The sequence below is a fragment of the Pempheris klunzingeri genome, chromosome 7 (assembly GCF_042242105.1).
Source record: "Pempheris klunzingeri isolate RE-2024b chromosome 7, fPemKlu1.hap1, whole genome shotgun sequence".
Taxonomy (NCBI): domain Eukaryota; kingdom Metazoa; phylum Chordata; class Actinopteri; order Acropomatiformes; family Pempheridae; genus Pempheris; species Pempheris klunzingeri.
Window position 1 is genome coordinate 17,236,034 of NC_092018.1, and position 11,700 is coordinate 17,247,733.

The 11,700-nt window shown below is 40.6% G+C and overlaps 1 protein-coding gene across 1 annotated transcript; it reads right to left on the bottom strand.

Annotated features, from left to right (window-relative positions):
• Positions 1-860: 860 nt before the first annotated feature.
• On the bottom strand, positions 861-6,694 carry aqp3a (aquaporin 3a). Its single transcript, XM_070833670.1, has 6 exons — positions 6,536-6,694; positions 3,118-3,244; positions 2,858-2,995; positions 2,627-2,742; positions 2,299-2,516; positions 861-2,152 (listed from the first exon to the last, which is right to left on the bottom strand). Exons 1-6 carry the CDS (start codon positions 6,641-6,643, stop codon positions 1,957-1,959), a joined length of 903 nt encoding a protein of 300 aa, XP_070689771.1. The 5' UTR covers positions 6,644-6,694; the 3' UTR covers positions 861-1,956.
• Positions 6,695-11,700: the final 5,006 nt, after the last annotated feature.

Below are 11,700 nucleotides of genomic sequence, written 5' to 3' on the forward strand. Positions count from 1 at the left end.
ATTTTGACTAAGATTTCTTGGAAGTCTCCATTTGTCATCAAGATGCCAGCAAAGTACTGTATAAACCTGTCTGTCTGTTTAGATAGCAATACCATGTGAGTGGTTTGCATGGGTTCCAACCACTAATCTCTTCCACACATTCAAAGTGACCTGCTAAGACCTGTTGGAGGTGATTGTTCAAAACTAGTGATTCATATTGGCTTGAATCACTAGAATCCAAATTCCCTCCTGAATTTCTGTGTTGAAATATGAACCATTGAGTGGCTAAGGTGGATCAAGAGCAAGCCTGGTTAAAAGTCTCCATATTTTGTTGACAAATGGCAAGTAGGCAAAAGTTTCTATCAAAATGAACCCTTGGCAAGGAGGACCAGGGCTGATTTGATTTGATTTATGTACTGAAGGACGGTGGCCCAGTTCTGGTCTGTGGATACTGAGGTATGCTTGGAAATAAAGCGTAGCCTTGAAATAGCAGTGTAAAATACTGCTGTGCACTGCATAATGATGGAGCAGGTCTACTTTTAGGAACATAAATCATTATTTAAGAGCACAGCTGAGTGAATGGAGAGATCACTATATGTAGTCTTGTATACTACTCAGCTCTTAACCTTGGTCACTGTTGGTAGTCATGAATCATAAAAACATATACAGATACTTGGGTACTTTTAAAAGCTGCTGTTACATATGACTTTAATCTGATATGGAATGTATTTGCATGTTATAATATGTTGTGTAGCTAGTTTTTTTTTAAAGTTATGATATTTGAAAGCTGCACACCCTCCACACACCCTACCCCAGAAATGAAAAGCGTTTGTCACAAACAAGAATGAGCAGTAAAAAGAGTGAAACACAATCCGCATTCATACAGTTGATAAAAAAAAACAGAACTTTATTGTATCAGTACAAAAGCATTTCCCCTCAACCTACATACAAAACACCAAGGTGCTCACAGTCCAGTTTAGCGCCAAACCATTGACTCACATCACAAGCACACCGACAGATATGAATGAACATAACAATTTTAAGACAGTTTAATAGGTTAATATGGTGCTGTACATAGACACACACCTGATGTTTTCAAGAATGAAATTAGAAGGCTATCTTCTTCTATGATAACTTTCTAAGTTCCTACAAAGAGTAAATGGTCATGGTTGCTCCCTGGTGACATACCACAACGATTGGCATCCTCTTTAAGATTTGCTGGTTAGGACTTTTACTGGGCAAAAACTGTGCTTAATACACAAAAAGACGGCAGCTTTAATATAGCTGCTCTAAGATGGCAGTGGTAAACTGAAGAATGTTGTGGGAGGGATGTAGCTTCACCACCATCTGTCTGCTCTGAACAACAGAGACGACACTGAAGTGGTCTGCATAGATAGTATCATTTCGCTTACTGTACCTAAAATGTACAATATTCTTCCGGTAGATCAGACGCATATTTGAACTTTTTGGTTAAAGGTTGAAATTTTAGGTCCTTGATTTCTTGACAATTTCCCTGAATTAAAATGTTAACAGTGAAAAGTTCTGGACTGACAAAATACAAAACAATTGGTAACATACACTTGTCTAAATACATCTAGTGTATATAAGTCTGTAGAACTATATATATATATATATATATATATAAAACAACTACATTGTTATAAATCATACAATACTGCTCAAACTGGACTGTTATAGACACTAAGATCCAAATGTTCATCTCTTAAAAGAATTAATGTAATTCTGTGTGTCTGAAGTTGTGTTTCTCCCCTCTACACTTATACACAATCGTTCCTCTACAATATAATACAATTACATGATAATGATAAGAGGGCAGCCTATCTTGGGAGATGTCCCAACAGCTGTAAAGATAGTTTGGAAAACCCAGTTGTGGCTGGAAGGAAAAAATGCTGGTGTGTGTCAGTATTTACAGAATGTGCATGTGCTAGAGTGCGTTGCTGAACGTCTCTAACGCACTCAGTGCATTTCTTTGGTGCCCTCTTTGTCGTTGGCACTGACATTGGTGAGTCGCACATTCTCCTCCTCTGCGCTCTTCTGATCACGTACTTCTCCCTCTACATGGAAGCCGACCATCAGCTGGTAGATCATCACACCGATGATAGTGCCAAGGAATGGGGCAAAAACGGGCACCAGGAACCAGCCGCTCCTCGCCCTGAGGAGTGACGAAAAAACGTAATAATGCAACATGTGGTTTTACTCTGTCCCCAGGCAATGAATGTTAACAGATAGCTAGCACTGTGGGATAAACAAACCTACAGATAAACAAATGAGGAAAATGTTTAAAAGCTGGACACTTACGTGAAAACATCGCTGCCCCACCCGGCCATGGCAGTGAAAATACGTGGTCCGAGGTCTCTGGCGGGATTGACGGCATAGCCAGAGTTAAAGCCCATAGACAATCCAATGACCAGAACCACAAACCCCACAGTGAAGGCTTCCAGCCCTTGAGGGATGGGGTTGTTGTATGGATCCACAATAGCCAGAATACAAACGATCAGCGCCGCTGTGCCAATTATCTATATTGAAGAGAGGTAGATGTAAGGAAAAATCACGAGTTGAACACATGACTTGTATCTTCTATGTTTGTTAAACTGGATTTAGTGTATGAGAGCTGTTTCCACAGTACCTGATCGAAGAAGCCATTCAGGAGAGTGAGATGTTTCCCTGGGTAGGTAGCAAAGATGCCAGCTGTGGCTTTAGGTCCAGTCACATTGAAGTTTCCAGGATGGTCCCACAGGGCGTCTACAGGGATACAAGCAGCAAGATGTAGCATGAAACAATTTTTGTTCAGACTGGTCGTTGGTTGTGACAAGATACATCTCTTAAATTTGCCTCTACATCTGGAGTCATCTCTCACCGTAGTACATGCCAAAAATGATGGCAGCCCCAAAAAAAGCACCAATTGTCTGAAAGAGGAAGTACATGGGGAACTTTCTCCAGCGCTCTCTTCCGAGAAGACACAGGGCAAAGGTCACTGCAGGGTTCAGATGGCCACCTGCAAATGTACATGGTGAAAGTATGTCAGTGCATATTATCGACCCTGAACATAAAGTGCCTGAATATAGACAAAATGCTCAATGTAATGTAATGTAATTTCTAATAAAATGCTGAATTTACCTGATACCTGGCCACAGACCAGGATGCCTAAGGTGGCAGCGAAGCCGAAGGCAAAGTTGACAGTGAGGAACATGCCATGGGAACCACCACTCAGTACCAGCTGGGCCACAGCACCACAGCCAAACATCTGGAGGCAGAAAAGAAAAGCAAGTTTAAACTTGGTCCCAATAACCTGTTGTGCACATTCGGTACACAGTAAGTAGTTAATTCTGTAGAGACAACATGTTGTTGGTGATATTCATGTATGATAAAATGCTGCTTTTTCATCACCTATCAGGCCTTTAAAATGTCTCGGACTAAGTTTTGCACACCACACACCAACTGAATTCAGTATCTCTAGTGTGGAATATGAAAAAGCAAACATGAATCAATCAGTAAATCAAGGTCAAGCCAAAGGGTGAATGAGTCCATGTGATCATTATCAGTGAAACCAGTAGCACAAAGAGAGCTCTAAAGGAGCTCCACTCAGTATTAAATGAGCTCTATTGTGTTCATAAAGGCACAGGGGTACAGTATACTGTATGTACCCAAAGGTCACTGTGTTGACCTTGACTGGAGGAGAACTATCGCTGCTGCTGCCCAGCTGATTTATTCAGTTCAGTTTCCACTTTGAATGAGGGAAAAAGGGAAAAACACATGTTTTTGTCCTGTCAAAAGAAGGATTTACAGACTGTGTTGTTTCTATATGTCTGAGCAGTTCTGTTAAGCAGGTGCCATACTGTGTATTCTGCATGCTGTGTGATTTTGTGTTTCTGTGTGTGTGTGTGTGTGTGTGTACCCCTGTGTTCTCTTTGTATGTGCCTGGTAAAAGAAATATGTGTGGTCCATGCTTAGGCTGCTGCTCTTTAAGCCCTCTGATGAGGACGCCTTTCAGTCAGACTACAGGACTCAGATGTTGTGGTTAGCTTTGGGGAACCACACTCAGAGGGACTGGCGCCTGAGGGGAGTTCATCATCAGTGGGCTCAGTCTAAACTCTTTTCCACCCTCAGCGAGGCCAGCCATTACTGGAAAAATACTACATAAATCAGCCCCGTGTTAGAATTGTGTTTAGCTGTTATGCCGTGATGAACTCCTGTGATGTGACAATAGAAAAAAAAAAAAAATCAAAAACACAGGACTTTTCACTTCACAAAGTTTTTCTTAATGTCAGAGTCATCAGATTGCAAATGATGGGCCATTAGCTTGCGAGTGCCAGCTTCCTTACTCAGATCACATTCCTCCAGAAAGGTCTCATTTAAATCTAACACTGTATGTGGGAGCAATGAGTGTTACTCCTAACTCTGAAGTGCTGATATTCATCAGTGACTGTGTGCTGCTTTAGAACAACTTTCTATGGGGCCGTCATAATGTTGTAGTTATTTAACTGCACCCAACCACTTCTTTAACCAACATTTAATTGGCTGATTCAGCTGATCATGCATCCGTGCAGCTACTCCCAGCTTTTAGCACAGTTGGGGAGCGTATAAAAAAAAAAACCCCACGGCAGTCAGCCTACCGAAACACACATTTGGAAATTGTTTAGGAGCTGAAGGCAAAGAATCTGCTGGCCTGGAACCAGTCTGTAAATCACTACCTGTGTGATCTTTTCAAATGGATGGAGGATGAAGGAACCTCAGAAGCCCCCCTGTGGCTACTCTCCAAGTCTTTTGAAGTGGAAAAACTGAACTTTTTCAATGTGCAGCGAGGGGTTAACAAAACAGCTACAGTAGAATGACCAAAGACTATTATCTCCCTGTAGGTGACCCTCAAGGACATCTTTTCCAAGCCCCTTTAGACTCCACGACTGACCAGATACTATACATTCCACTTTAGGAGTGTGAACAAAAGAAAAGAGTACTGAGACAACCAAACACACTATATTGACATCAGCCAAAAAGTTAATTAATATAAGACCATTTTATAGATGTCCTCAGTATGAGGTTTAATGATCCTTACAAGCTGCAGGGGGGAATTAGTGACACTGTGTCAAGAATGTCAGAATCAATATATACAAAGACATACACACACACACACACACACACACACCTTAACTGTCTCTCCAAGTCATCCTACAGTAGCAACTGATTCCTAACTCGCAATTGTGATTGGTTTACTTTGCAGAAAAATGTTTGGGTAGTATCTTGAGAGAGCAGAGGGTAAACAAACACAGTGACCAAATGACAGATGATCTCTGACAGAGGAAGTCAAATAATAGCCCCTATGTCTGTGATGCGATACCTATTGTTCTGTCACTAACCCTCCCGGTGCTGCCATCGGCATGTGTCACCTATTGAAGTGCTGCACCACACCTTTCTGTCCCATCAGCAGTCATACTGCATGTTAAATTGTCAGATTAAAAGTCTTGGCACTAATGTTTAAGTTATTTTCCACGGTGTATGTGTTGTATGTATTTTTCTTTACATTAAAATAAAATGTTCTCTTCAATTAAAGGTAGCGTGTTAATCACTGAGGGTTTCATAACATGAGTCACTAGAATTGTGAATGTTAAGCCATTGCAGGAGCATTTATGTTGCTCACTAAGCTGGGTGTTATACTAGTAATTAAGGTATTAACTGCAAAAGTCATTTCACTTTATGTGCCAATTTTCTGCCAACACAGGGGTACATGTTTATCAGCGCAGAAAGCCCAGAGTCTGGATCTGTTTTACTCAATGAACAAAAGAAGTCTCTCCGGCTGAATAAGGCTTTGACTTGAACAAAGTTGCAATTCAGATTTCCTCTCTGTCTGTGGAAGACATCAGTCTGTGGTAAAGATGGCTAACATAAGTAGTTTCTGATGTTTGGAGAGTTATTAAATGGCTGCGATGTGGAATTATTAAACGCTCTAAAGCTCATACACACCTAACTCCCTCTAAAGCGATAATAGGATGTCATGAGGTTTTGTCTCCGGGATCCTGGCTATCCAGCTCCAAGCAAATACTGTAGTGTAATTGTAAACATGGTTTTGTCCACAGCACGTGCAGCCCTGAACAACCTGTTACTCACCTGTATGTTCTGAACTCAGCCTACCAATGAGTAACTTTAAATTTACACACTTAGAAAGCAGTCGCTGCCATTTTTCCCGCTTTTGAAGTGAGTTTGAAGTGGCTTATAAATTACATGCAATTTCTGTTGCGATCATTCATCACTCTTCAAACGTGGCAGTACAAAAAAAAAAAAAAAAGATAGAAATGCTGTCATGTGGAGAGTAACTGATCATACTGCAACATCAAAAGAGAAAAGAAAACACTGACAGGGGACAAGGTTCAACTTTTCTAAATATAGAATGCATCTAAAGTAAAGTAACGTTGAAGCCTTTTCATTAACAGCTTGGCATCTTTTGTTTTTAAAATTCTATTTCAGCATGAGATGATATAATGCAGCCTAAGTTTCATGCATCCACACACTTGTGCGCACACACACACACACACACACTTACCACAAGGATGAGGGTGCCAAGACACTCAGCGAGGGCCTGACGAAGCAGCAGGTGACGGATCTGAAAGAACCGAGACAGTTTGTCCAAATAGATCTTCTGTCTGCCCATGTTTTCCTGCTAGAGGCTGATGAGAGGAGACAGGCACGGTAGATTGGTAGGTTTTCCTCAGTGGCTGTGAAGCTGGGAGGACCGGGACTCCTCTTATAGAGCCAAGATGGGCTTGGACTGGTCTGGTGCCAAGCCTGAGCTCGACCCCACCCTCTGCACCACGCCTCCCTGCTTGTCACGGTGTGATTCACTTCTCTCTTACCCGCATGCACTCACACACACACACACACACACACACATATATACACATCACATTGCTATACCTGTGAACTCCTTTATCGACCTCATTCATTACATACCTGTAAGCTGATACTTCTGCCTCCTCGACACATACTTCTCCATACCCTTTGCTTCCCTGAACATCCCCTGCTTATCACATTTGTTTAAAAGCTCATATTTTTATTATGTATCTGAAAGCTTGAATTTAGAAATAATGATGGTTATAGGAGCTCCTTACTTGTCCGAACGTGCCTTGAGACCAGGCAACTACAGTAACAGAAAAGAAAGCTTACAAATGATTCTCCCTTGGAAATGAATTTACAGAAGGGACACTTAAAAAAGAGATAAGAGTGATAACAGTGTCTCTCTGCATTTTAAGCTTTGTATACATCTTGTCCTTTTGATATTGATTAGATGCGATTAATATTAAATGTACTGGTACTGTTATTTTGCACACCGACTATGATAAGATTTACAGTGTAAGCAAAATTCAGGTTGTTACCTGACTTGATGTTTGCTACTCAACATGAGATACTCCACAATATCTCCTTTTCCATATTATCTCTCTCCCTTAATTAGATTACAGGAATGACTCACACATGGGAAAAACTTTTCTCATAGATAGAAAAGGGAAACACCTGCGCTGCAACATCCTATATAAACTTAATGTATCTAATATCCTTAATGTGCATAATGCCTCTGTCCAACTTAAACCCTAAACCCAAACATCAAATCTTAAAATACATTCTCACCTTCGATGCTCCACACTTCGGTTCTCATAAGAGTAGAAATAAAATACACACACTTTACTGTAATGCATACCTGTTTGCAGCCCTTATTGGTTCATTCTCACCCATTCACACACATCTTTCCCTTTTCCCTTTCTGTCCCTCACCTCGTTTTCTCTGACCTGCTCTTTTGTCCCCCGTCTGTAACTTCATCACCACATATTATACCTTCTTTGTCTGGTTTCAAAAGACGTGTGAGAACATTTCCAGTCTTAAAAGCCCACAGACATGCCTCTATCAGCTGGAATCAGTGTGCTATTTCTTTACCCTGTTTGGAGTTCTTTTGTTCTGTTTGGGCTATGCCTATTTTGTTGTGACAGTGGAGTACATTATGAACTTGGATCACCTGAACATTAAACTTGTCCACATATCTGTATATGTTACTTGCTGCAGAGAACTTGAACAGGCTTTGCACGTTTTAAATTGTCAATTTAAATTATGTCACTGTTGTTAACAAATCAGAACAAACATTCCCTTTTGTGAGAATATTCCACCTCACTCCATGCACAATGCATCTTGTGAAAACATGGGAGAAACAGTAATTCAGCAAATGATAGTTATACGACATGTTTCGTCATTTTTGGATCCTGAGGCAGTCTGAGTCATGTCAATCACAGCGGCAGCGTCAACTGCATGCGTCAGGAATCTTGTGCAACTTTATGCCTCACGATTTTTCAATGCAGCTCTGGAGAAGGGAGGGACAAGGAAGCATGTTCAACATTTTACAGAAAATGAATTCAATGGGAAACAACCAAAATCTTGGTTTTGAAAAAAAAAACAAAAAAAACATAACTTTTGGATTTGCATTAATACATTTTCAAGCACAAATGTATTTTTCTTGGGACACCCAGGTAGCTCACAAGGTAGGCCCTTACAGCAGCGGCCCGCGTTTGAATTCGGCTCAGGCCCTTTGCTGCATGTCACCCCCCCACTCTCTCTGCCCCACTCTATCTTCACTGTCAGAAAATGCCAAAAAATCTTGCAATAAAACGTTTTATATTACATTGTGGAAGGTTTTGCTCTCAAACTTATCCTGTTTATTGCGTTAATAAAGACACAAAAGTCACCGCATACAACGCACTCAATAATCAATATAAATAAAGGGATCATTATGATGATTAAATCAGCGGTTTCAGATATTGAAAGTCATTGTTGATGAATGTGGTTTTAATATGCTATGCATTCCATTAATGGGTGTGTGTTTAGATCTTCTTAGACAGCCAAGCCGCCGGTCTAGTCTGAGGCAGTTCATAATTTGTTTGCAGAGTACAAACAAATTCAGGTAAGAAAATATTGATGAATCCCAGATTTGATCGTAAAATGTTCATACATTAGGCAGATTTGTGCGTATGCACTGTTTGTGAATGAGGCCCATTGAACTAGTCTTGGCCTTGTCTGACCTCCTCTCTAGGTTGTTTCTCTGTTTTCTACCCACTGGGTGTCAGGAAAGGCTTCAGCACCCATGGGCAGTTATACACAGGTATGGAAAATGTATTCATTTGGCATTTTAGTCCTGTTATATTGGCCTGTTATCTCTTATTATACCTTGTGGCACTTATTCATTCTCAAGGCCAGAAGTCTGGTAGCTGCCATCTTCTACAAAGATAGATTCAGATTGTGTTTTTACTTAGTTTTTGTCCTTTTGATTCACTTTACCTCTCCAGGCTTCCAGGAGGAATCCCATCCAGAGGACCAGAGGAGCTGCATTTTTGGGCCACATGGTTTTGAACAACTTTTCCTGGAATAGTTTGGCCCAGAAACAAAACAGTAAATGGGAAAGAGAACAGTATGGTGGTACCCACAAACATTAATGGAAAGCTTTAAAACCAACATGAATTTCTGTCCATTTTCTACAACAACAAGTCCTAACAATTAAGCTTTTTGTTTTTATGTGTGTGTGGTTTTTTTTTTCTCACAAGCCTGAGGTCCTTAGGAATGGCACTGATTTTTAAATGTTTCTGATTGATGGCCATATGTACCATGTGTCTACCAGATGTATGTGTCTCCAGCAGAAGTGCCAGTGCGGCAGTTGTTTTCCATCAGGTGCTGGAAAAGGGAACAGACGCAGACAGGTGAAGAAAGACTGACATCTCGTCAGACAGACAGGACAGGTTGGCCACAACTACAGGAAAATCTCCAGTTCATCGTTTCCGATCTCTCCTTTTCTGATCTCTGAAAACAGCCTAGCTGTTTTAAAAGTGGCATGGTAGTGGTGTTTCAGTCCACTGTGAGACTGTTTTAATGGTGCAATAAGCTGCATATGATAACTGCATATGTGATCTGGGAAAACATCTCTCTAATGCAAACCACCATTAGATAGCACTGTCATGTATTTTGCAGTACAATGGCATCTCCTTGTCAGGGTCTTGGTAAATTCTTTGGTAACTGGTTGGTGAGTCACTCCAGACGGGTTTAGCCAAGGTCATAGAGGCACATTGTTTGAATCCAGACAATAGACAGTGACAGATGAAAGTGTAATATACGCCACAAGGATACTATTGATCCCCACTTTGGATGATACAATTTGTATCACTCTTTATGCGTTAGGCTGAGGCTTGTGCATAAAGTCCCTGGTTTGTCCCTAGTACATTTCCACTTTCTCTATAATTATGCTGGATTGTAATCAAAATAACATGCTTTCTCTGTCAACATCTGCAGAGGCACAAACACATACACATGCTATGACACAGCTGGATGTGTCAGCTTGGCAGTTAAAAATGTTTATGTGCAGCGCTGCTCTCCACGTTGAGCAACTCATCATCAACCAGCACACTTGGTTATTCTAACAGTGACGATGTGACAAACATACAGCAGACTAGCGAATGGATCATCATGGATTGATGGACATAACTTATTCAGACTCAAGACTCAATATAGTCTGTAACAAGTGGCCTTTTAAAAAGACTAATTATTTTCAAAGAAATCCCTCACTACTTTAAATTGTATAAATCATGTATTAAAAATATACACTAGAGCTTTGTCTTCTTGCATTTTGATTTATCCAAACCTTTTTGCACCTCTAGATTCCAATAACACGTTACAGCGATCACTCTTCAACTCCATTTTATACCTGCGTTAATCACAACCCACACCTGCATCTCAGATTTTATTGTCCTTTCAGTAACAGGCAGATGCTGTTCAACTGAAATCTTAGACGAACCTTACTGAGAGCGAGAGAGCGAGATTGTCACGCAACAAGCGGTCTCAAACACTGTACACCTTTAACCACCACAAAAAAAAAGGAAGATTTCCTCCTGCACCTTAGTCATTATGCATTATAACACACAGGTCATCTGTATTTCCAAACGACAGATGAATAAAAGCAGTTTTACTGTATATAAATCTTTCTCTCTATATTTTTTTTTATCCTTAAAACTCTGCATTCACACATTGGCGAAAACCAGGAAAAGTTTTGTTGTTGCCTCACTTGCCTCCCACTGAGGTTGTGAAACTTCCAACACAAAGGTTTTTCTATTTTACAGAGTAGAAATGACAAGTAGAGACATAACTGGAGATTGTGATATCAGACCTCAAGCCTCCCAAATACAAAATAAAAGCTCCAGTTCCTAGTAAATCAGAGGTGTGTGGTAATTCCCAAAGCTGCTTGTGGGACTCTCTTGGGGGGACTTGATGAGAGTTAATTAAGTGGTATTATGACTCAATGGGACATAACTATCTTGTTGGAATATATAACTCACCATTCAGAGAACAGAGATGGAGCCCCTGAAATATTTGTCACATTCCTGGTGCTAGCATGATCTGTAAATTTTGATTTTTACGTCTGAATAAGTTTTTACAAAAGAAAGTACAGGTCCTGTTCTACAAATATGACTTGCAGGCTTAAGGCACAGTAGGTCTTAGTACACATTAAACGCATCTGACTGAGTCATGACTTTGCGCATTGAAAGGTTTTTGTATGGACCTGTTCAGCACCTCTTTGTGATGATTAGGGACGTGATGGAAAGGCTACTGTTTGAACGCTCTTCCTTAGGCGGACATATAATTGATCAGATACATAGATGGCAAGTGTGAACCAGTGTGGCACATCAA